The sequence below is a fragment of the Lissotriton vulgaris genome, chromosome 6, assembly GCF_964263255.1.
Source record: "Lissotriton vulgaris chromosome 6, aLisVul1.2, whole genome shotgun sequence".
NCBI lineage: Eukaryota > Metazoa > Chordata > Amphibia > Caudata > Salamandridae > Lissotriton > Lissotriton vulgaris.
Window position 1 is genome coordinate 1,456,694,936 of NC_141694.1, and position 27,285 is coordinate 1,456,722,220.

General features: G+C 42.9%; 1 protein-coding gene across 2 annotated transcripts in view; it reads right to left on the reverse strand.

The window, feature by feature from the left end:
• Positions 1-693: 693 nt before the first annotated feature.
• The window catches only part of ETAA1 (ETAA1 activator of ATR kinase), a 90,468-nt gene continuing 63,876 nt past the window's right edge, over positions 694-27,285 (reverse strand). Inside the window, exons 4-6 of one of the 2 annotated variants that reach the window (XM_086927586.1) lie at positions 10,212-10,330; positions 7,767-9,712; positions 694-1,231 (exon numbers count right to left, since the gene is read on the reverse strand). In XM_086927586.1, the coding sequence (XP_086783712.1) occupies positions 1,116-1,231; positions 7,767-9,712; positions 10,212-10,330 (2,181 nt within the window). In that variant the 3' untranslated portion in view covers positions 694-1,115. Of the gene's footprint in view, positions 1,232-4,257; positions 4,456-7,766; positions 9,713-10,211; positions 10,331-27,285 lie in introns of those variants that run through there. The other variant, XM_086927587.1, reaches the window with a different exon arrangement.

Below are 27,285 nucleotides of genomic sequence, written 5' to 3' on the forward strand. Positions count from 1 at the left end.
GCACTCTAAGAATCATTAAATCTCCGACTTCCGGTTTCTGCCTTTACGGCAGAACCGATAGTCCTCGACCTAAAAAGGAGGAGGTAGGAACATGGGTGTATCCCTGGGATGCCCAAGAGTTTCGATTTGTAATGTGGTTATTTTATGTCTACTTTTGTGGATATTCAAAAAAAACTCTCAATGGCGTTTAAATGCAATTTCCACTCCTCAGTCTAGTTTCAGGGATACTACAGTTAAGTTTGCAAATTGGTTGTGGGGGCTTCTGAAATGCACATCAATGCACAAGAAGAGTTGGGAAATAGTTTTCCTACTTGAAAAATACTTGCACTTAGGGAAAATATATTGAACATTTACACTATACCAACCGTTTTTAATTGGTGCAGCTGGATACAGCTTTGGAAATCTCAACATTTTATAGATTTGCATTAAAAAAAAAATTGTTAATCACTACAACTCAAAATTACTTCCTGAATTAGGCCCACTGTGTACCTTGACACAACGTACACTTGTGCTACTATTTCACAGAGCAATAATATATGTGGATTAAATATTCCCGTACACACCCGTACAAACACTGGTGATAGAAAACAACAAGTACGGCACTGCCCCCTAAAAGAGATGTACTCTTAGCATTTTGAAACAAAATGCACAAGAAAGTCAGGCTTCACAATATCATTTCTACACAACAGCAGAGACGTTCAAATTGCAACGTTTATATTTTTATTACTTAGATGGGGAAACACGTATTTTCAGGGGGAAAAAAATCAAAATTTTTCTTTAAGCTTGATTTTTTAATGGAGGAGCATGAAAAATCACTTTCAAAGAACAGCACCTCGAAAATATGCTGTGATTCTCTGGAACCAGGGTGCTCATACTCTCTCCAAACTGTTCTAAAGTATGGTTAAGTTAATAGCACTCACTTCACAGGAAGGAGCGTTTACACACAAACGCTCATTTCTAAAACTAGATACAATTATTAGTGCTTTGTTTCAACTGAATTTCTCACAGAGAAAGCATGAATAATTCAGACCAAGGTGCAAGGTCTCAGACATAACAGTCAATATAATTTTGTTTATATAAAAATTAGTCACTCTGAAAGTAAAATAACAAAAATATCAGGTATGCTTTAATTGTGACAGTGTTCGCTTCTTTCGCCTTTCCAGCGCTTCTCGCTTCTTTCTCTCAATTTCTTCTTGAGAACACTTTTGACTTCTTTCTTCGGCAGTAAGCACTATGAAAAATAAAACAAATTTCACCATAGACACAAAAAAACTTTACAAGATGCTTAATATTTCCGGGTATTTCTTTCATTGGTGTAGCCTACTGTATTATTACACTAGTACATAAGATAAAACTATAAAATATTAAGAAGTCATGTAGATTCAGTGACAGCTTGAATCGGTAACAAGGTTTGGTGTTTCACCAATAATGTTGGTCATATTTGATCACTCTGCACAAAACTTTTAGTAAAAATATGTAAACTAACCAAAAAGTTGACCCTATAAAGTTGCATGCAGAAGGAGGACGGATGAGTTAGAAGGCCTTACTTTTATCATTTTTTATACAGAAGTTAAAGTTTAGGAAGCACGGATAGAAAACCTGTTTGACAGATAAACTTTACATTTAGCATGCACAAACAGGTACAGTTTTCTTCATGGCATGTTTGAGTTGCTGTAACACGTGCTTTTCTAGAAAACATAAATGCACAAACAATTAGACATTTTAACACTTGCGGCTACAGAGCTGAAAATTTGGATAGGAGCTCAGAATATGATTGGCAGTCAAGAAATGCTCATTTGTGCAGTCAGCCTTTAAGAAATCGGTTGGGTCAGACAGGGTTCTTCAAATTCTCTTTTGAATAACAAATACAGACACCATTAGTGGCAGAGTGCAGAATTCCCAAAACATAGAAGCCCAAGACACTCTTTATTAAACAGAAGTATCAAGCTTTGGGAGCAACATAAACTATGTGAAAACCAACAGGGTTGCTTTTGTCCAGCTTAGGAAAAATGCAAATTTATAAGTAGCAATTTCACACAAAGGGCAGCTAACAAAATGCCAGCAAATGTTAAGTCCTGGTCTGCAAAATTCAAATGCCTAGTAATATTGTACCTTTGAATAGCACAGAGGATCAATCCTGTTCCCCGTACTTGCAAGGCAATGTCAAATATCATTCACTGCTGGCAAAGAAAGAAAAACATGGCTGCATACTAGGCCTACAGGTAGTGAGGGTAAAGAGCATGGACAAAATGGTCGAATTTCAATTCCTGCCATACAAGACTACAGCCACTGACCAAAGGACATGGCTAAATGCATGCTTGATATGGCCACGTGGCCTTGCAGTTATGTCATCTTAAGATTATATAATGACCTATGTTTTTGTAAAGAGTAAATTCCATAAAAAAATAAAAATCAGTTGAACAAACGTTATGGTTACAATTAACACCTCTGAAAATCACCTGTTATTAACTATACAACCATAATACCTAATTTTTAAAAAGCTTATGACGTCACATAATATTAAAGATGACATCTCAATATGACATTCCAGAATTAACAAGGACTGCTGCTTTACTAGCAAAAGACCTCGTGAAGATTAAAAATAATTAAGAGAGTACAATGCCACAAAAAAATCAATCAGTCTCCTTAAAGAGTATATGGAGTTGAAGTACTTTGATGGCCTTGGCCATTATACATCAAGACGAAAAGGAAAAAAGGGAAAATGATCCCTTGTCCAGTCAGATTTTTTTAAGTGTATGATGTTTGGATCAAAATTCGTAAATTGACTGTCAAGCTGACTACAGAATTTAAACCTTCAAAGTGTGCTGACACCTTTTCATAGCACAAATTTCTTATAAACTATTGAATGGATTTAAACTGGACAAAAAAACACTAGGCTGAGCAAAGTTTTAGCTTCATGCCAAGTCCAGCATACTTTTTCACTGTAGCGGGTAGCAGACGTAAATATTGGAGCTAAAACAGAAATGCTTCATTGCTGAAATCACATTCACCTCCACTTCCTACCCTCTAAAGATGCACAAAACATTGCATTCTGAACCGTAGCAAAAAAAGATAACTGGGGTCCACATTTTGTGCAGATCTGTCATACAGTGCCCCGATATTGGAAAACAAAAAAGGCCTTCTCGATGGAAAGTGCAAGTGAACTTAAAACAGAATCAATTGCCCCGCAGTTTGGACTAATCGTGACCACAAAGATTATGAGGCAGGACCGATCATAAATTACTTAATTTACAGCACTAATGACATCACAATTACCTTACCACGGTCATTATCAATGTCGTCACTATGGATACCGTATCATTTCTTTGTTTGGATACGGTCATTATCTTGTGTTAAGTACTGTGATTTATTGCTATGAATATTGCGAGGTCACGAGCATTTAGGGAGCAAGTTATGGTTTTTATGATGATGGAGCCAGTTATAGGTTTGTGTAAGTAGGCAAAACTATTTCAGGGATTTTATTTCATAACCACAGCATGCAATGAACTATTTGTAAAAGAGAAATTCTACCTTCTTTAAACCCAAGCCCCTTCGTCCCGTAATGTGCCAGACCCTGTGGCTTTTTAGGGTGCATAACATGCTCTGAGTGCAGGCCAAGTCGGCTACTGCCTTTAACGGAGGACATTGTGATTTTGGTGCTAAGCGGGCCTCACGGACATCCCAGCATTATTCCTCGTGCCACTGAGCCTTTGGATCTACAGCATCCAGCCTTTGGATCTACCCATTAATCTGTGAACGGAAATTCGGACTCACAAATCACAGAAGAAAAACTTTTTATTTTAACCAATTTTTGGGGGGAGGGGTGGGCAACAGACATTATCTGCCAACAATATTTTCTGTTGCTGCAACCAATCCGATTGCACAGATCCTCTTATCCTTCAAGCTTTCAGGCACGGGCAGAAAAAAATGGTTCCCTGAGCAATCAAATTCATTATCATCTGAGGATTCGAAGATCCAAATAGAGTAAAATTACTCCTCAAAGTTAATTAGTCCCATTGTTTGTGTTCAAGTCAACCATCTTGGAAACAGTCTACTAATATATGTAATGAACCACCTGCAGCTAGTTCTCCATTACAGCCCGAATAACTCAATATTTAATCCATCTTCCTCCCTCAGTCAACAGAATAAAATGTTTCAACTACAACCTTCAAATTCTTCTATAAACTAATACAAATCGGCCTCTTCATTTTCCACCCCAACCCCACTCTCTCACTACAATGCTGAATGAGAACATACCTGCTTACGCAACATTTCTAGGCCTGGACTAATCTGGACTGGGAACATGAGCTGTGGAAGGACCTGGTTGCAGCAACTAGGACAGGTGATACCAAGTCATTCTGGGGGATAGTGGCTCAAGGTAACCAGTGTTGATTACAACCTTCAACCACAGTCTTGGGTAGATCATTTCTCAAACATCTATGCAGCCAAATTCATCTGTGGGAATAGAGAAATAAAAATTGTGACTCCCTGTCCTTGTGCCGGCAGCCCCCCTCTGACCTTTGAGAATAAGGATATTGTGGAGGCAATTATGGCTCTTCCCACACAAAGTCCCAGGTCCCAAATGTTTCCCTGAGGAGTCATTTAAGGACAAACCTTTGATTTGGGCCTCATATTTGCAGCAGCTCTTCCGCTCCTTGTTGGAAGGTAGCCCTATTGCACAGTCTTGGCAAACCGCTGTGATTTTACCTATCCACAAAAAGGCAGTAAAGATGATCCAGGGAACTACAGGCCCATAAGCCTTATTAACTCCTCCCACAAACTTTTTTCCCATATCATTCTGGGGCAGCTATCGGACTGGACCATGTACAACTACATTCTCTCGGAATTCCAGGCATGCTTTAGAACAAGGTCAGCACGGTGGACCAAATTTTACGCTTTTGTGGCCGCTACTGAAAAACAGCTTGACAAAGGCCACTTATAGGTGGTCTTTGTCAATTTAAGATTAACTTTCAATTCCATCACTAGAGGTAAGCTGTGGGGGACTTCTGAAGGAGCTGGGTTTCCCCAACAACCTTCTGCATGTTCTAATCGGGGTACACACGCATAACATGGCCAGGGTTAGATATGGCAATTATGGCGAGCTCAATGACCCTTTTAACATTGAATCTGGTGTTCATCAGGGCTGGGTGCTGGCCCCTACTCTGTTCACACTCTACATTAATGACTTAGTTCAGGAACTCTATTTCCCAGGATACAATACACCTAAGTTGGGCCCCATAAAATTGCCACCCTGCTTTTTGCAGATGATGTTACTAATATCTAAAACTCTGCATGGGTTGTAGGCAATTGCAGATCGTTTACTACATTTTTGCAGCACACAAGGCCTTGAACTCAACATCATTAAAACAAAATTCATGGTGCTCAATCCTTATAAATCAGCCAGGGCCTAGATCGTGGTGCATGGCGTTTCACTTGAACAACAATAGTCGCATATTTCTAGAGAGAGTTCTGCATGTGCAGTTGCAGCAAGTGTGCCAACGTGAATGTGAAAATGCCTATTATTTTAAAGCAATTGAACTTTTGTTTCCTGTACATAAGCACCTCTCTCTGCAACCCCACCGAAATTTGATTTAAATCATGAATGCTATTTCACCATAGTGGACATTATTCTTACGAATTAATCCCTTTGTGTGTGCACATCTACGTTTTGTGAACTTCAAAAGTTAATGTGAGTCAATATATTTATGCATCCAAGTTCAATTCACATGCACAAATGACTGTTAATTAGGCCTTCCACCTTTATAAGCAAGTGACCATCACCGAATAAACAATTTGTAGAGGTTGAATAGTGCCCCTGGGGGTAAGGAGGAAGTGATATAGTGAGGGTAGTGCAGGTAGGGAATAGTGACAATAAAAACAGATGTATATCTGAAATATCCACAATTCAATTCTGAATATACATAAAACGGTCAATGATCAGAACAGAAAGTAATTCATAGAACACATGCCCCACAGTACATGGTATGAAAGAATAGGGGTTGGGGGGCTGTGATTGAACAGGGACTTGTCGACGTTTCGACCCCAGACAGAGCAGGATTCAGTGGAGTCCTTGCGGCGGGTTGTTCATCAGGACAAAGGGGAACTAGTAACCTATTAAATCGGTGCCTTATGTCAGATAATCAAAATCAGGGAAATCCGCGGATAGACCGATGTGTCAGTTGACTTGTAAGTAATGGCGATATGGCAAGATTAGAAGATTGACCCGGGGACACTGGACAGTGGGATTCACTCGACGTATCGGGTATTATTCAAAATGTAGAAAACGTCCCCGTGGGAAGCACGAAACTCCGCATTTGTCGGATATCGTGCACGTTCTGCGATGAGACGGGCGTCTATGCGAGGTTGCCGCATAGACGCGGATTTCCCTGATTTTGATTATCTGACATAAGGCACCCATTTAATAGGTTGCTAGTCCCCCTTTGTCCTGATGAAGACCCCGCCGCAAGGACTCCACTGAATCCTGCTCTGTCTGGGGTCGAAACGTCGACAAGTCCCTGTTCAATCACAGCCCCCCACCCCCTATTCTTTCATACCATGTACTGTGGGGCATGTGTTCTATGAATTACTTTCTGTTCTGATCATTGACCGTTTTATGTATATTCAGAATTGAATTGTGGATATTTCAGATATACATCTGTTTTTATTGTCACTATTCCCTACCTGCACTACCCTCACTATATCACTTCCTCCTTACCCCCAGGGGCACTATTCAACCTCTACAAAATGAAAATGTTGGATACTATATCCTTGGTTTGTTCTATAATGTGATTAAAACATTATAGACACATTTATTGTTTTTGTATTTAGTCTCATTTTATATACAATTACCTTCCTTCAACTGGGACCCCTTCCCTCTTAGCATCATTATAACCCAGGTCCCAGTGACTTGTTCTGGGTAAACCCCCTTTTCTCATACATCACCGAATAAAGGCAATCATTTAAGCATATTTAATGTTATAATATAGTCATCAATAGGCTGGGCACAGAGCGTCTACACCAATAATGTCCTCCCTAATAATATTTACTATCCCTCGATATCTTATTCAAGAGAGTGCTTTTATTTAATAATGCATCATTTTGATTCAGGGATCCTCTCTGAGACACGTAGCCAGAATTAATGACTCTAGAACTTTAACAGGCACAATTTGCTTTCGGCTTTGTTGCTAGCCTAGGGTGACTACCAACGTTCCCTCCATCTCTTTACTATCCTATTTTGCAACATACACTGCATGCAATTGTCTACAAGTGTACTCTTTCGGCACAAGATTCCCCTTAAATGAGGCACCTACATTAGCATTTTGGCCATCAATGGTCTTCAAAAGTTTCCATGCATCATCTGAGGGAGCAGTCCGAAATCTGCAAGTTTAGGTACGTGTCTCAAAATGCAATTGCTATAAAAACTTGAATGAAATGTGAAATATTTAACTAAAGATGTGGGACTAAAGACTTATGGGTACATTGTGCTCCATCCTGGCCTCTCAAACCAAACTAATGGCTCGAGTGTATTAAAATGTATGTTTTTTTTGTCTTTATAGTGAGCATGAAACGTTTCCTTTACTAAATGTACAGCACAGACATTAATTGAATTAGGACACCAAAGTATAAACAATTTTCGATGTAATCAGATTTACTTTCTTTCATTGTTACAATGCATACAGTAATTTCTAACATTCACTATTACTTATCTTAAGGTTACCATGAAATACGATGGTTAAATATTTAAAACATGATAAAAAGATACATACCCTTTGCTGACTGCAAAAAGGACTCCGAGAGCTGCCTTTTAAGAGGCTGGTGTTGAATAACTGGCAGATTGCCGTGTATAGCGGATAGAGTCTTGCTCTCACCACATTGCAGATTGGTCTCAGGTCGGAAAACACTGTCTGACCTGCTGCTATTGTGATCAACGTTAGGCAATTGTGAGGTTTTGATTTTCGTAAATGAAAACTTTTTAAATGACGGTACTTCAAGAGCTTTGTCAATATTGTTGCTGAGAGGTTTTGTGGGTTCCTTCAAGTTAACGAGTGAGGCAGATTTAAAATCATCGGCAGGCGTAGAATTAGATCGGATAAACTTTACCTGAAGTTGATTAGTTTTACTTCCACAAACTTGGTCAAAATCCTGCGAAATCCCATGCTTATTCGAGGAAGGGGAACCGAATGACACAGGTGCTTTAAGATGTGTAGAGTTGATATTTCTTATTGCAGTTACTTGGTTTGAAGTACTGGAATTGAGTTTAGACGTGGTGACCAGAGAGAAGGTGCTCCTATTAGTGGGATTGGTGCGCACTGACTGATAGGCCTCCTCTGCTTTTGACAAAACAAATCCTTTGCTTGAATCAGAGTTAGACACCTTGTTTCCTCTTTCAATTTCCACATTTTTCTCATTTTCTTTTTTGGGCTCTACTGTCTGGGTAAGTTTTTCTATGTCGTCACATACTTGGTATAACATATCATCCTCCTCTTCATTTGGTTCGAAAAGACTGTCAGACTCGCAAAACATATCCAAGATTTCATCAGAAAACTTTGGATCATTCCAGTCATCAGAAGGTAGGTGATTTTTAGTTTGAAAGCTTGCAGAGGTCTGGTTACTGGTATCTGACTCGGTAACTGGATTGTTGGGCTTATTTGGAATCTGCAGTTTATCAGGCTGCTGGTTGGAAGAGTCTATCTGAGTACCTTTCACATTCTTAACTTCAGGTTTCATTGACATTTGAGAAGTCACCACTGCAGGTTCTTTATGGGTTCTAGGTTCAAATGAATGCACACTGTCACTTTTAAAGCATTTTGAGTTTTTGAGGTAACTGCACTCCTCCTTGGGATGATCTGGACGATGAACCGGCTTTAATACTGGAGCATTTGAAACACTGGTACCTTTAACTGATTTGCTATGCATGAGTTGAAAGTTGTTTGCTTTAGACGAAAGAGTCATTTTTCCATTAGGTGGGACACTGAGTTTAGTGTCCACACTAGATACACGATTTTTTGTAGACAATTTAGAAACTGCCATATTGTTTTGGGGCGCCTTGATTACCTCAGGGTTTTGAGTAATTTGCATTAAAAAAGAATCGTCTTCTAGCAAGTCAGTGTCCCAATCATCAAAATCATCTTGATTTGTAGCCATTGGTATCACTGTGTCAAGTCCTACAGGTTGTTTCCTTTCCGCCACCTGAATCTGGTCCGGAGTTGAAAAAACAGTTACTAAATGTGGACTGATATCTAGTATTGCTGCATTATGCACAATTTTGTCTCTGGTAAGCAAAACAATATCTTTTTTAGTTTCTGTTGAATATGAATTCCCCTGTGAACTTTTCTGGGAACTATCCGATGGACACTGGCTCAATGTGCCACTACATTTCTGCGTCGATGAATCAAAAAGGGCATTAAAGGCTGCTTCAGTCTCTTGGTCGATAGATTTTTGACTGATCCTTAGACATTGCTCTGCAGCAGGAATACCAGAGCTCGTTTGAACTGGATGAAGAGTCAGTGCAATACTGACTTCTGGTACCGGGCCTTGTAAAGGGCCAACGTCTTGAATTTGACCACTTGATTCTTTCCTCATGAAAGTCTCTCCGCCTGCAAGGATTGGAGTCTTGTCCGGACTGTCTTGTTCGTGGATGGCATCTACCAAATTTTGATCAAACTGTTTAGCTAATTTCATCAGTTCTTCATCTGTATTCTTAATTTTATGTCTGAAAAATATGCATATAATTGGTCATTTGCAAACAAAACATATCTTGCTACAACTAAACAGACATGAAAATTAAATTCTTATTGGGTCGGGGAAGAGTTGGAAGGTTGCAGTCCGAGATGCTGAGAGAAAATTGGCTGGTGTGGAGCTCAAATGACGTAGGTGTTGATGGTTTGCTAAAGGTGCAGAGTCAGGAAGACTTGCATATGAGTGCAAGACCGCTCCTGTGGCCTACATAGCATAGGTGAGGACTTTGCGCTTGTATTGGAGATATGTGTTTATGCGATGAAGAGTGCATCCAGGGTTTGGGGCAACTGAGAAAAGGAAGGTGTAGTGCACAGTTGGTTCACCATATAGGTGCCTGAGATTCGTTTTTTTGGACAACAGAGCACACGGGGGGATGCATGTACTGACCATTTGACTAGCTGAGCATACAATCATACTATGCAAAGCAAGTGTCACCATTATGTAAAGAGACGGATAACCTATTTTAAACTTACTTAGCGCCACTTAACTTTGATCTGGTTCGCATTTTTGCAACTGCAGGTGTACAAGGGATAGCATTTTCACCAATCCACATTCCAAGAAGAGCTATTTCGGAGCTGGTTGGTTTTTCCTCCTAAAAGAATAATCATTTTCACAATGAACATCAATCAAAAACATTAGCACTGTAAGTAGTGGTTGCCGTGGAATGCGTCCAAAAACACCACACTGCACTGAAATAATAATGGATATTTATTAGAAACGCTTTCCATTTCCCCACCCAAGTCCACGTCCCAGTCACCACCACTCACGAGCAATTGTTAAACTACCAGCATCAATTTGTGTGTTTTTATTGCTAATCCACAAAAATCTTAATTAATGGAAGCTCCAGTGAAAAAAATACTTTCCTGTGCTTTGTTCAGGGTATTTCTCTTAATGTTTATCTCCCTCCTTCAATCCCCTTCCAGAGTAGAATAAACGGGAGATCGTTTGTATATAGAGCTAAAGGGAGCAAAGGAAACCAGCATTGACAAAGTGAACGCATGTCATGCAGATCCACGCTGCACAACCGTCAAACAAACTGGCTTTGCCGATACTGGTTTGCCCAGCAGCACCTGAAAGGGAAGCACAGACAAAAGCATCGAAAAACAGACAGTACAAAGAAAGTTGGTCACCTTCAGAAAAGATATTTCAGAACATGAATGCGGAATAGACTCCTCGATGCCAGAGTGGATCTGCAAAACTCTTGCCTTTAGCAACTGCTCTCCAGTGCTGCCATTGGATTCCTCACTACTCCAGTTGCAGATTCAGCCACCCCAGTTGTGATATTCGGGTATGTATCAGGCAGACCAATGCTCTGGCATCAGTCAATTCCCTGAATATTTTTGTGCTCAATTAACACACGGGGAGAGGAACCGAGAATCCTTTAACTACAGCGACAATAACAGCAGAAGCATATGCGGATACATTGAAACGGCGGTGAGAAAGATATAATATCCTCCAGAAATATTGTTAATGAAAGTAGATAAGTAACTTGTTTTTAATTATTCGTCTGCAGAATTGTCACCATATAAATGACCCCCAAAGCAAAACCCTCTTGTATGCAGGACTGATTAGTGCAAGTTAACTAAATAAGGCATGCAACAAAGCCATAATACAAATCCATCACATTGTGTTTGCGTAGAGGCAGTAATGATCTGCATAGATGTGTAATGACGAACAAGTGTACATCATGCAAATATCTGCCACCGGGACACGCCTCCGGAGAGAAGTAGAAGTTGCTGTGGCGCTTGTGAATTACGCATCGTAAGACAGAAGGTCTTTCTTGGCCAAGATATAACATATCCTTATACACAGGGTCACCCATTGTGAAACTGTACGTTTTTGTGGGCACAGACTTGCAAGGTGATCGCAAAAAATATATAATTGACCAGGGTCTTGTGTGATCGATTAAGTAATGCACAGCATGCTGGAGTCCAGTCTCTCTTATCACTTTTCCTACTTGGAGAGTGAGAACAAAGAAAGATGGAAAACGGAGTGACCCCTGTGGAAGGGAGACAGGACCTTCAGTAGTTAATATGTGCAAATATGAAGTAACAGCTTGTCTGGCAGGGATAGGTTGAGGAAGCAATCATGGACTTTGAACAGGCTAGAACAGCGACCCTCAACACAATAGCGCCTGTTTCAAGAGTCAAGGTCAAGAGCAAACCTTCTCCCTTGTTCACCACAGAACAATTGAGAAACTGTCCAACAGGACGGCTGAGCGTCTCTGGAGAAAAACAAAAACAGCCAGTGACCAAGTTAAATATAGAGAAAGTCATAGTTCATATTTAAATAACATCAAAAAGGCAAAAAAAGCTGTATTTAGCAAGGAGGATTGAGAATGCAGCCAACTCGAGCAAAGAGCTACACAAAATCTTGAAAGAGTTCAACACCCCTGAAGCTATTCAATCCTCCGTAGTCCCTACACAAGATTGGGTCGACAGAACATCCTTTTTCTTTGATGAGAAAATTAAGGCTATTTATAGATTCTTCCCGCCAGATAAAGGGACTTATGTGCAGTTATTCCGGAGCAGCCATCTATTGATACCTCCATTGACTAAATTTCAATCAGTAACTTGTGATCAGGTATCATAAGTCATGGTCAAGATTAAATCCAGTTCCCCTATAGATCCCCTTCCTCCCCAGATGTTTAGGAAATTAGCACCCCTGCTGATACCGAGGTTAACAGATTTTTAATCTCTCCCTGGACCAAGCAGTTATACCCGGAAGCTGGAAGAAAGCGCAAGTTAGGCCCATCCTCAAGAAGCCCACCCTAGATGCCAGTGAATTAGCAAATTACCGCCCCATCTCGCTGCTGCCTTATTTCGGGAAAGCCCTCGAAGCCCTGGTAAACAAACAACTCACCAGCCATCTAGAAAGTCATAGACTCCTTGACTGTTCTCAATCAGGGTTCCGAGCGGCGCATAGTACCGAAACGGCAGTAGTAGAAATGGTAGACAACATCAGGTGTGCCTTCGATAAAAAAAAACAATCGGCTATTCTGGTTCTTTTGGACCTGTCGGCCACTTTTGACACCATCTCCCATGGCATTTTGTTACAGCGGCTCTGGAAGATGGGGGGTCCAAGGGAAGGCCCTGGACTGGTTCACAACTATCTAAAAGTCTGATTCACTACTGTGCATCTAGGCTCGATGGCTGCGTGCAGTAGGTCAGTACGTATTGGAATACCGCAGGAGTCTATCTTGAGCCCTATGCTCTTCAATCTATATGTCACACCTCCCCCCCCTCCGCCCTGGCTAAGATAAGCAGGTCTTACGGTTTCGAGGCAGTATTGTATGCCGATGATACCAGTTGCGGATTACCTTTGGCCAGGACCCTGCAGATACTATGATCCGGTTCAAGAACTGCATGACCCACATTGACAACTGGATGGGTCAAAATAAATTACAGTTAAATAACAGCAAAACCGAGATCATTCTGTTCGGCAGGGCCGAAGATCACTGGTCTAGTGACTGGTGGCCCCAGACACTGGGCCCCTGTCCCTCACCAAAACAAACCATCTGCAACTTGGGAATCACCCTCGACAACAAGCTCTCGATGAGAGCGCATGTTAACCCTGTATTGGGCACCTGCTATGGCATTCTACGGAAATTACTGAAGATCTTCAAATGGCTACCAATTGAAACCCGGAAGCCACTCATACAGGGCCTAATCGTTAGTCAAATGGACTACGGTAATGCCTTACTGGCCTCTATCAACGAAGACCTCCTCTCCAAACTACAGACTCTGCAGAACACAGGGGCCAGATTAATTCTGGACCTACCTTCAGGATCGCCGTCCTGCCCCAACTTAAAAACCCTCCATTCATTGGCTGCCAATTAGGCTGAGAGGACAATACAAAATTCTCTGCCTCACACATAAAGGCATCTAGGACACAGGCCCTGGTTATCTAGGAAAAAAAACTGCAAAAATATCAGCCAGCCAGAACCCGGAGATCAAAATCTAAACTTCTTTTAATTCCTTTACGGGTGCGCACTGTGCGTAACGGTGGCCCTACCTTTTCCCATCTTACCCCCTACTTCTGGAACAAGCTTTCGTCATACATCTCGTCCATTCCAGATAATCTGCGATTCCGCAGAGAATTAAAAACATTGTTGTTCCCCAATTGATGCGATATTAGAACCCAGGTGTGTCGATCTGTCTGCAAGTGCCTTGAGACCCAACGGTGATATGCTGCGCTATACAAGACTCTTTGACTTTATAGGTGGCTGGAGCAATAATATGTCACTGCTACATGCTAATGCCACCAAGACTACAGTCTTCAAAGTAAACAAATGAATTGAGCAACTGTGCATTGGTTTGAAGGGTGAGACCATAAGGAAGGATTCATCTCAGTACAAAAAGGCAAAAGAGGCAGTCAAATAAACCTCCACCTAACCGCCAAGCACTGTTGAGCGAGGGAAAGTGAAGAGTACACACATCAGACAGATGGGACTTGAAAGAGCTCAAACCCACAGACGCGCATTAGACAACAGATTTGGGCCAGCGCCCTACATGGATTGATGCCCGCCACTCCCAGTGACAAACAAAATGTTGTTTACCACCAAATCTCCATGCTTGCAGTTGAAGTGTCCTAGGATTGGGGTGGACAAACCAGCCATCAGGTTGTGACAACAGGTCTATCTTATGTGGGAAGAACTAGTGGTTTGAATCACAGTTTTCACAGATCAGTGGACCAATTCTTTCTTTTGCAGTCTGGGACGTTAAGGATCAGTTGTGCAGGATCCTCTCAACCTCTGCAGAACCCTCGAAATGCGAGGGATTGGTGAGCATGCACGACCAGTCTCTGTGACTTAACTATTCTTGTAGGCACCCCAAGAAACCAGTCAGAGGGTACTGTAGGACACAAAAACAGAGGGCACTTAATGTTCCAGGCACTGGCACAGAGATTTACACAAGGATATTACAATAAGGATAGCATGTTCTTCACTACCCATATTAACAAATTTACCTTAGACCTGGATGTACTGTGCAAGCAAATACGTTGCACTGGCAGTGCATAGAACTACAGTGCCATACACATACTTTTCTTTCCCTAGACTCTCATCAAACTCTCCAGTGATGGATGAACTTTGCATCAGAGGGAGACTTGCACTTTGACATGTGATCTATTAACTGTAGTGAAAACAGAGAAAGCACTTCAATAAACACCAGCAGGGTTCCAGAGCTGCCAAACACAGCTGTAGGATTTTCATCAAGCTGTTGGACTTTGCTTCAGTAATAGGCAAAGGTATTTATAGTGCCTCTGCTGCTTTCAGCAACACAGACGTAATAGACTTCAGAGTCTGTACCAAAGATGTCCTCTAGCTGACTTTGAGGGTGGAGGAGGCCCCAAAAAATTTTTTAGGATGGTGGTGGCAGCGACGGTGTCCTCAATGGTTCTAAGGCAACAGACAAGCATATTAGCAGGCAAGTGCTTCCTCAGAAGAAGTACCAAGGCCAGAGCCCCTGGTGGTGCAGAGTCAGAACTGTCAGAGTCACCAAACTTGTAGGATTGGGCCCCATCCTTGTGGAATAACCCTGAGGACTGCAGGGCCATCCTGCAAATATCCATCATGGGATGTTGAACAGCTTTAGCCTAGAAGTGTTTGCAGGAGTGTTAATTTCTGGCTTCACCTTTTTAGGATCTCAAATTGGCTCCAACGAAGGGGAAGAAACCAGCTTCAGGGATCAGTGTCACAGAATGAGGATGAGAATGGCAATTTGGCCAAAAATCAACACTGACTTAGTACCCAATTATAAAGGAAATATTTCTAGCTTACAGTGTGGATATGCATGCAATCTAAATTATTAATCTATCTAATAATAATAATAATAATAATTAATCTAGAGCCCTGACACCTAGTTTGGAACAACTTTTAAAATATAGGTGATGCCTACTTATCCCTCTTTTCCATACTTAGAACTACATGAGCTTTGAAAAAGCCATAGGCCTGTGAGCCACTGAACAGTGCAAAACACCGGTTAGTGGACTTGGGAAAATGTGATGGATCATGCTAAATTTGGACATAGCTGATTGCACACAAATAGGACATGAGACCACAAATGATGAACTCAACAATACATATTAATGTCGGCACTATAGGAATTGGACATATTTACTTCCTATAAAACAGTGCTTGCATAATCATGAATGGACATTGGAGCAAGCCATAATACAGCAACCAATTGTTTGTGGAATATGCATCACCTATATTTTTATCAGTGTTACAGAGTCTCCCAGGAGCGCTACCATTTCCTTGAGGAAGAAGAGGACAACTTCTTGTAATGTGAGGTTTAAGTGCTTTGTGAAAGATTCCCTATGGTGAATACACCCGGTCTGTGGACTTACTTGCCGGAACAGAGGAATACCAGTTATTGAGTAAAATCAATTAAGTCTTGTATGCTTTTTTTTTTTTTTTTTTTTTTAAGGAGGCGGACATGGTAGCATGTTGTCTTCGCTTGTGTGGTGATTAATTTTAAAAGCTGAGGCACTGAAACGCTTATCTGCTTTTAGGTTTGATCTGTGATACGAGCAGAATTTTCGGCCTCCAGCTAATGGTTCCTTCGCGGTCTTGTTGGTGGATGTACTGAGATATTTTGTATCATAGGTAGCCAACAACACAATTATTTGAGCATTTAAATTTTGAAGTGCCTTCGCTGGAGAGGATCTTCCACCCAAAAGTCAACCAAATGCAGCACCCAGCTGGTTTCAACCATAGGCTGCCTTCAACACAGACCTACACGGTGGGGGTCAACATTTTTTCTTAAACTATTGATCAAACTCTCACATTAATAGATAAAAAAGCACTAACTTTAGGGGGCAAAATCATAGGAGTAATAAACTTAAAACTGATATGAGAATCAAATGTTTTGTGGAAGATCTGCAGCGGTTTCAGGGATTCTGATTGGAAGCAGAAATGTGCCTTCAGAGAAAAATACATCAGAATGTAGTGAGTGAGTCTCTTTACCACATTAGTACCTGTAGGCCTAAATCAAACTAGCTCGTAGTGTCTCACCTGACTCCTAACCTTCCAGAGTAGAGGGCGGCAAACCTAGAACATGAACCTCTAGCCCCAAGGAAACCGTGGATACAGTTCAACAACTTTTGTTTCTCACTCCATAGTCCATAGAAACACAGAAAGAAACAAAGGAAGTTTACAATATATTTGCTGAAACCAGCATAGTCTATTTTGCGGCAAGTGTGCCGCGATAAGTAAACAAAAATAATTAAGCAACGTAATCAACATTACTAGCAGGCTGTAAACAGTAAACAACATGACCATGGCAACTAATTTGGATGAATGTTGCGCTTTATAAATAAATAAACTAATATATCTAGCTATGCCTGCCCTCACTGTGTGAGCACAGGGATATATCAGTGATCTCTGGGATGAGCACCAGACCCCATACGTGGTGTGTGTAGTTAGAAGGTCTGCATCATAGGTGTAAACTCAGTTTATGCAAGACTGCTGCCGCCATTTCAGGACCAGTCTCAATGCTGGAATTCTCCTCTGTGCCTTCCAAGGGGGCAAGACACGGTTTATATGATAAGAACTACTGTGTGGAAACCTGCAGCTGTGCTACCGTGTTGTGTATAAAAATATTAGGAGATGTCCAGGAGGAGGAGCCGGGAGCCGATGATCCAGGAGGAGGAGCCGGGAGCCGAGCGGACGTGGATCGTCTCGGCTCCCGGGTCACGAGCTGCTCAAGCCCGGCTCTGGGCTGCTACGGCCCTTCTTTGGTGCGCACCTTTTTCCCCACGTGAAGCGGAGCGAGTGGGGCTTCTGTGGAGCATCGGCGAATGCCCCTAGATAGGCGGACAGGTCCGATCTCCGGATGAGGGTAAGGAGAGGACGGCCGCCGTTGGGAGGTAGGATTGAGACCTGCGCTCCCCCGGCCTGGCCAGACTCTCGCTGACTGTAGCGGCGGCTGCTGATGGGAGATGGCACCATCTAGCCCTACCGGGACGGCGACACTCACCGGGGAATCATCCCAGCGCCTGCCTGACTTGAAGATGGCGGCCGGCGGCGACTTTAGAATGCTGATCGCCACTTCCTCTGGCTCACCGCTTCCTCTGGCTCGCCCCTGCCTCTGGTCTAGCCCCGATCTCTCCGCCTGATTCCAGGCTGTCCCCCAGGGTGGGTCCTTGCTCCATCAACTTTGCCGACTGGGCCCAGCAATACCTGCCTCCAGCCCCGAACAGCGTTCGGTAAAGCAACTTCCGAGGGGGGGCCTTGCTCGAGGAGACCCTGGCCCTCGCGCCCCGCAGCGCCATCGACTACTTCTGTTGGGCACAGGTCTCCCGAACCGGTCCACCACCTTCTGCTGCCTGTGGCTGTGTCCGGTACTCTGTGAGGATAGTGCCTCTGGTGAACTCTGATGGTCGCAAGCTCTCCAAGATGGCGATGCGCCTGCAGCTGGCCTCCATCTCAATCCTGGGCTCCCACCTTCTCTCCTGGACTTCTTGACTTGCGTGCTATCCTGAATGACACTTTGCTGCTGTTTTCGGACAGTTTTTCGTTGGACTAGCCCTTCCCTCCATACCCTGCATCCCACCCACCCTTCCTCTATGCTGTGACTGCATCTTTGACCGATTGCAATAATGCTAAGCTTTGGTATTCGCTCAAGTCCTTACACCATATACCACCCCTATGCGTCTCTTAGAGTTTAACCAGTCATATCCCTCCTATGTGTATGTAGTTGACTCTTATCACTAGTGTTTGCAGTGGACCTTTGTACTCTCTACCACCCCTATGTGACCCTTAGAGTGTTTCCAGTCATATCCCTCCTGCGTAGATAGAAGAAAACTCTAATGACTAGTATCCTATGTGATTTTTAGATTGTATCCATGTGTATCCCCTCCCTGTGTTTAGAGTTATAGCTTTAACGACTAGTCGCCTGTGTGACTGTTGGAATATAGCCAGGTGTATCCCTTCCCCCGTGTGAAGAGATAACCCTATTCACTAGAACAAAAAGAAATGTGTTCCTGAAATGTGTAACGTAACTGATTCTATGTAAAGTGCTGTGATAACATGTGATTGAAAGGACGAGCTCGCGGGTGTGGGAGGTTGTTCATGTGAGACCTGAGCAGAGAACGGCGGACGGAATTTAAACAGCTACCAGAAGACAGAAGAGAACGGAGGTTCTCTGTGCAAAGAAAGGTCTTACCTTTGAATTACTTAAAAAAAAAAAAAAAACAAGGCAGCCGAGCCCCATAAATTCCGGCGCCCCCACGGCGCTAACCATTGTCAGCCGGCCTCCACGTCCAATTCATTTATATTAACTCCTGGGGAAGGCATGGACAACGGGAGGGAGGGGGATAAACAAGGCACAACAACAGCACAATAACTCCTCGGCGAGAGGGAGGGTATGGGGGGACGGGACTTTAAAAAAGACACGGAAATGCCCCCGAATCGCGCTGTGACGGGGAAAGAGTGATTGACAACCAATCTCTTCTAATGGCTAGCCTCCATTTATGGAGCTAGCCAACGGAAGAGAGAGGCGGGACAAAGCCCCATACTGTAGGATCAAAAGATTCCGCCTGCGCGAGCACAGCTGTGCAGTTCTACGGCCAGTCGAAACCTAAAAATGGGGGAGATTGCACAGTAGCTTAGACATCTTTGCCAAACATCCCGGTGATTGGAAATCGGTAGTAGCAATTATCTCACAAACTAGACATCCCCAAAGAGTCTACGTCCTTTTCACTGGCTTGTCTGACTCTACACATTCAGATACCTCCAACGATGAAGAGCAATTCCTTTTAGACAAAATCTCACTGAACTTATCTGCAGACGAAAGGGTGACAACAGAAGATATTGTTACTGAAGAGGAGATTATGAAAGGTATTAAAAAAACATAAGCACAGGAAAGACCCCAGTTGAGGACAGATTTCCGAGAGAGTACTATTAGATCAAGGTCTCTGGAGTTGTAAACGTTTTCAAGGAGGTAGCGCCAATAGGACAACTGCATTGGGGACTCAAGAGGGTACTACTAACAGTTCTCCCTGTACCCGGCAAACATCCATTTACTATGCCACGTACAGGTTCATATCACTCCTAAGTACTGATCTCATGATACTCGCAGAATTAGACCTGGTCTGCTTCTTCCTGCACTAGTTCGCAGCATGCAGTGCCTTTTTATTGAATAAATCATCAGGGGAGACAACTCAAGAAAACAACTCCAACTCTTGTGGCAGATATGAGATGCCCCTGATAGAAATGTAGCCCTCTAATTTGATGTTGAAAAATCCGTTGACTGTGTGAAGTGGGATACCTTTTAGAAAATTGGAGAGCAGGACTAGGTTGAGCTTTCATAGCAACAAATGGATCTCAGGGCACAAGTTGTGAGTAATTATTTCCCGTCAAACCCATTTAAGGTTAAACAAGACACGAGGTGGGGTGCCTACTAGCCTCCATTCCAATTGTGTTGCTACCTGAACTCATAGCAAAAATAAAAACAGAATCAGGTGTTGAGCAGTAGAGAATGGTATTACAAGACAAGCGGGTCCCCAAAAGCTTTTTCTATATGCAAATAGCATCTGGTTGCTACAGTCAGAACCGATGGCCTCACCTCTGGTAAAGGACTTTTTTCTCTGACATGATTAAATAATTAATTGGTTTAGGATATCACTATCATGCCGCAATCAAGCTGGCAAAAAAGACACTATTCAGAGGTCATTTCTTCTTCCGACAAGGGACAGAAAGAGATCTTTAAGATAGTTAACAGCTTCATCAACCCCACAGCACTCTCTCAGAAAATTCCCCCCTCTCTCCCGCTCTGTAATGCCATAGCTAATTATTTTGAGATGAAAATCTCCGATACTGTTAAGGATTTCCCTTCTATGCCACCTACTCCGATAAACGTAGAAACAACGAGGATAGGCTCAGAGGCAATTAACTCCCCACGCTTGGATTAATTCTCGCCCATTTCCCTGGAGGACTCACATCAGGCAATTTCCTCAATAAAATCTGGATCTCCATTTGATCCTTGCCCAACTATGGTTCTGCGGACTTTGGTTGAGGAGATAAATCCAACCATTAATAGTATTATTAATTCTTCACTGGCCACGGCAGAAATCCCAGGTGAGTGGAAGTGTGCAGCGGTTATGCCACTTCAGAAAAAAAGCCCTACCAGATCCAACCACCCTGTCGAACCTGCGCCCTATTTCCCTACTCCCTGCGGTGTTCAAGCTGAGGAAAACCGAAGAGCTGTCTTATGGCTACATTTGAGTGGATGAATTACAATCACCTCAAGTGTAACTCTGCAATCAGAACTCAAAAAATCAGTGCCCCTATGGTCCCCCATTTCATCCAGTACAACCATAATGAAAAGGATATACGCTGGCAAATTTTGGAACATGTACACACACCTCCAGGTAAAAATCCATCAACTTTTCGTAAAAAACGCAAAACCTTTTGGATACACTACCTGGACACTGTCCGCCATGGGCATAACGAAGAAATTTCATGGATAGTAACACTCCAATAACATTTCCACAACTATGCACCAGGCAACTGTGAATCATGCCATACCACAGGGCAAGCTCTTTATTCTGTAAACTTACACAAATAGGACATTCTCAGCCCATTTGTTATTACACCTTAATAGGTTTTGTTAAAACACAGTCCTCTGCTAGGACTCCTCAGTACTCTCTAACCACTCCAATATGGCCACTTCAAAGGTTTCAGCCTTTATATTAGTCCATTTTTTTATTTTTACTTCACATTAAGTTTTAGTCCTACATCTCTACCAATGATCTTTCACCTGATCCCCATTGCTGCTGCATATTTAAACAGCACCAAACACTCACAACCCTCATAGGCAGGAACTTCTGACCAGAACCCCCGGATACGTGAACAGCACTCGGAAAAACGGTAAGAGACGCTCTTTAACGCGCCATACCCGCACGCCTAACTGTTATTTAGCTAACATGCGCTATCAGTTTAACATTAAGTTTCCCCTTACGAGCTTTCACCGTAGTTTCCAGTAACATCGAACTTGCTGTGTATTGGCGACCTAAAAACAATCAGAGATACCTCGCGCATAGCTTTCGAACTCAGTGTCAGATTTGTAACAAATTAGAACTTCTTGTCGAGCAGCTTCAATTGCCGCTCGCTACTCAGCACCCAAAACTCTATGACACGTAACGCCTCCCAGCGCGTCCTGCTCGCACGCCGAACTGCAATTAGGTCACTCGCTATTCAGAACCCAACATACAATGACGCGTAACGCTTCCCAGCGCGTCCTGCTTGCACTCCGAGCAGTAATTAAGTATAACTATTAGCCTAATGTGTTCCTTTACTAGTGTCTTGCCACAGTACCTAGTCTCCCTTAACTGACTGTAGCAAACCAACCGTCACTACTAAACTAACCTGTGGACCTCATGAACAAGATCCACACCTTATGTTAGCATTGTTACAAATTAGAGTATGTTCCTTAGCAGCCCCGACACTATAATAAACCGCTACCTCCATTATTTTAGAGGCTGCAGACATCTGCAATATAATCGTTGCTATCAAAGAGCTACACTCCTGGGAGGTACCTCTCTGGCTGGATGGAACTCTAATTATCAGGTAAGACGTACCGCTCGTAGCTAACCAATCTACCCCCTACTAGCTAATTAGCTGCAGCATTATTCCAACATGCCACCAACGCAGTTGGGAGCCGTGCCATCGTGGCGGTTTAAAGATTAGTCAGTGCATCCAACTGAAATCCTAACACACTACCCCTTGGGACGCTATCAACCTAAAACCTGTAAACACTATAATAAGTCCTAGTTATCGCTGTGTGCAGCGCGAATTATACTAGAAAACTCCATTTTTTTGTTGGAACATATCTCTGATTAATTTGTGGTTAATCATTCAGACAGATGCAGATGCTCAGAGTATGTACTATATAATAAACCATCGCGTAATACTTACGACTCAAATACCTATCTCAACACCCTATATCTGATGAACTCTCAGCCCCGCTTTGTGAAATAGCTAGCATGTTAAATATTTTTCATAATTCTGTACCCATGCAGACATAACCACCTCACAGAAGTCCCCTGGTGGCTCATATTCTAAAGACGACTAACATGAGCACGCCTCGGACACTGAGGTAAATTATTACTGTTTACCTTAGTATCTTCTATAAAGCTACAAAATTAAAACCAGAATTTCTAACAAATGTAAATAAATTTTATTTTCAGCTAATGCTTATAGAAACCAACAAATCCCCTTTTTTGTGATACGCTCAGATCCCTCTCATCATAGGTAAAGTTCCCTCCTTGATTAGATACCAGCACCTTCAAGCACTGCATGTTTTAGGTATATTTTTTACTTTTTGGGAGCACTCTAAATCACTGGACTCTACTTGTAATCTTACTCTACACTTTTTATTTTCCCTGTCAAATGGTGGACGCTCCATCTTTATGGTCCCCCTTTTTCTTCTCTCAGTCAGATGTGTTTGCTATCTATGAGCAATCGTATTAATTTAAATTAAAGAAAGTCCTTGTATATACTTGATGCCATTGAGAAAAATTACTATATAAAATAAATAAAAGAAATTTTTTGTACTGTTTTTCAGAATTTGCACCAAGCCCTCATATTTTAACTATAGTATATTAGGTATTTGTTTGTTTGCGGTCTTCGGCCCTGAGGAAGGTGACACTCACCGAAACGTACGTCGGCCTACCATCTATTGCCCAGGATACGACCTGGTTAACTCCATCATAACCAGTAGAACCATACCATCTAGGTTCCCATGCGTTCCACATTAAATATACCTCTGAGCCAGCATTAATGTTAGTCCAATGTTTTGCACATCTATGTTTATGTGTCTAGTCTGTTAGATTTGTATTTTTTACTCTTTAGAAATAGTATGACTGATGTATGAATCTGTGTTGTTTGATCACTAGGATTAACTGCTAACTGAGGGCGTTCTTTTGGATGATAGTATGACCATTACTAAAATTTATATGTAATAATGTGTTTCTCGTAATGATATTGTTATGTACTTGTGCACTATTGCCTTTTTATAAATGTTGAAAAATGTTGAAAATGAAAAAATAATCAAATAAATATAACATGTTTGAATAATACTTTATAGTCTCTCGTTGGCATCTATCTAAAAAATTGTCTGGATATATTCTATGTTAAAAGAAATATAGGCCCGCACAGAGGTACTGTTTTCTTTGTTGCTTGGTTTATCTCCCTCCTCTGGGCCTTAAAGTATCTGGGAGAACTCTCTTTCTATATATATATCTCCATTTGATCCTTGCCCAACTATGGTTCTGCGGACTTTGGTTGAGGAGATAAATCCAACCATTAATAGTATTATTAATTCTTCACTGGTCACGGCAGATATCCCAGGTGACTGGAAGTGCGCAGCGGTTATGCCACTTCAGAAAAAAAGCCCTACCAGATCCAACCACCCTGTCGAACCTGCGCCCTATTTCCCTACTCCCTGCGGTGTTCAAGCTGAGAAAAACCGAAGAGCTGTCTTATGGCTACATTTGAGTGGATGAATAACAATCACCTCAAGTGTAACTCAGGGAAGACAGAAATACTACCCTTTGGATCTCAAAATCTGTTCTCCCCTAAACAATGGTGGCCTGAAGATGGAGAAGCTCCCCCTAGTACCATCTCCTCTGCACGAAATCTGGGCATCAAATTTGATGGCCAATTATCATTTAAGCAGCAAGCGGTAGGTGTGGCTAGCTCCTGCTTCCAGATCATCAAATCATTGAGGAAGTTCTTTGATCTTCCTCTTGCAGCCAGGAAAACAGTGGCAGTAGCATTGATAACATCTAGACTTGACTACTGCAACAGCCTATATGCAGGTACCAACAAAGCAGTACTCCATAGGCTGCAGATAGTCCAGCATGCTGCTGCCCGCCTGGTACTTCGCTGGCCGAGAAGATCATCTGCCTCGGCTGCGCTTAAGATCTTACATTGGTTACCCATCCATAAGCGTGTCCTATTTAAGGTGCGGGTCATCACCTTCAGAGCCTTCCAGTTCCAAGGACCAAGATATCTGTCTAATGGCTTCAAACGCTATTTGCCAGCACGCTGTTTGAGGTCTGCCAATCAAAACTTCTTGGTAATTCCCAGATTCAGATTGGCCACCAAAGGGGGGAAATCTTTTTGTATTAGGAGCAAGAGCTTGGAACAAATTGCCAGCTCATCTTCGGCGTACAGCCAAGGAGAGCGAATTTAGGAAATCTTTGAAGACTTGGATCTCCTCACTCTCAGATGCGGCTTGTAGGGCATTAGTGTAGAGCTTGCAATACGTTGAAGTTGCCTTCTGTCCACCAACCTTTTCCAGCGGGGTTGGATGTGAGCGCCAAGATGCTCCTTGGAGCGATAGCAGGCTATATAAGTGTGATTTTACATTACATTACATTTGCATTACAGGATCGAGGCATTACCCATATTAACGGCAATGACCTTGGAAGGTAACATCCCATGTAGATGGGTACAGCGAAATGTGAAATACCTGGGCATTCTCATAAATAGTTGTCTTAAGGACATGGTCGAGGACACAAGAGCATCCTAGTACAAACAATTACCACAGAATTTTGGCGATGGTCAACCCTGCAGTTCTCATAGTGGGGAAGAGTCTAAGTCATGAAAATGACAGCGCTGTGACAACCATATTGCTCAACAGCATTCGCCAAATATGTTGTCAAAATATGGCTCGTTACCTCAGCCCCTCCAACCTACATGTAAACATAGGAAGGAATGGCTATTGCTTATCAGTTTTCCTTACTTCCCAATAATTACAACTAGACCCAAAATCTAATCCAGGCACATGCAACTATCCCCCCCACTGTACAGTCATTCTATATGCAAGACGAAAGCTTGCTACAGCTGACTTCTTCCTACAGATGGTTGCTTGGGGACTTTAACTACTGGCCTGGCGATCCCAGGGAGGACTCAGCATCTAAGGACTTCACGGCCACTCTCCTCTGTCTCAACCTTAAGTCTCACGTCCTGGTTCCTACCCACAAACTCGGACACATCCTGGACCAAGTCTGGTCATCCCAGGACATAGTCTCCCCCCCCAGTATCCTCCCATGTACTTGGTCTGATCATTCCCTCATTCCTTCTCTATCACCACTGGCTCCCCTCACAAGCCCCTTCGCCCCAAGAATGTTTTCGCCCGTAGCTGGAATCGTGTTGACTTGGCCTCCCTCTCTCACTCCCTTGCTTCTTCTTCCCCAGACCTCACTGGTATTCCCCTTGACTCACAGGCCGCTGCAGTTGGTAACTGGCTCTCCTCTGCATGTGACTTAGTAGCCCCCCTCAAGCTAGTCAAATCCATCCGTCCTCACGAGGCTCACCGTTGGTTTAGCCCGGAGCTCAAGACTCTTAAACTGGAGCTTAGACGCTCAGAGCGCCTTTGGCGCCGCAGCTACTGCCCTGACCACCAGGCCAAATACAAAATCCTTCTTAAGGAGTACAAGCAGGCCATTTTGGCCACTAAGACCAAGTACTTCTCTGAACAAGTGGCGCTCTCGGCCAACAAAGCTAAAGAAATTTTCTCTCTGGTAAACAACTTGGCCACCTCTGATCGTGCTTGCCCTCACTTCACTCCCTCCCAGGCCCTCTGCTCTTCTCTTAACAACTTCTTTATTGAGAAGATTGTAAAAATTAAATCTAACATCCTGGTCACTCCTTTTACTCCTCCTCACTCTGTTTCCTCTGCGCCTAAATCCTCCTTCTCCTCTTTTCCCCCCCTCCCCTTGGACTCCTTTCTAGCTCTGCTCACCAAAATCAAGTCTGGCTCCCCCACTGACTGTGCCCCTGCCCGCATTCTTAAAACCCTTTTTTCTTCCTGCCCTGACACCCCTCTCTCCTTTCTTAATGCCTCTCTTTCCACTGGATTGGTCCCTTCTTCATTCAAATCTGCTATTGTTTCTCCCATTCTTAAAAAACCTGGTCTCGACTCTTCTCTTCCCTCTAACTTCAGACCTATCTCTCTTCTGCCTTATCTTGCTAAAATTCTTGAATCCTACGTTACTTCCTGTCTCTCCGCTTATGTTGAACAGAACCAGCTCCTGGCTTCTCACCAAGCTGGCTTCCGTTCGGGTCATTCGACCGAAACCGTGGTGTTAGCCGTCTTCGACGAGCTTAAGGCCAAGGCCGACATCAACTCCCCCCAAGCTTTGATCCTCCTCGACTTGTCCGCTGCGTTTGACACGGTCGACCATAACATTCTTTTGGACCGTGTCAGCGCAGCGGGCATTCGAGGTTCTGCCTTCTCCTGGATCACCTCCTTCCTGACAGGGCGTTCTCAAGCCGTTCACCTTCCCGGCTTCTCTGCTTCTCCCCTCCCGGTGCCCTGTGGGGTCCCCCAAGGTTCCTCTCTCTCTCCCCTCCTTTTCAACCTCTATATTCACCCTCTTATCTCTTCCCTTCTTGAGCTGGGGGTCTCTGTGTATAACTACGCTGACGACCTCCAGCTCGTCTTTGATCTTTCCTCTTCTTCTCACTCTCTATCCTTTTTTCACTCCGCCATGGTCTTCATTTCTGGGTGGATGAGCGCCAACCACCTCAAGCTC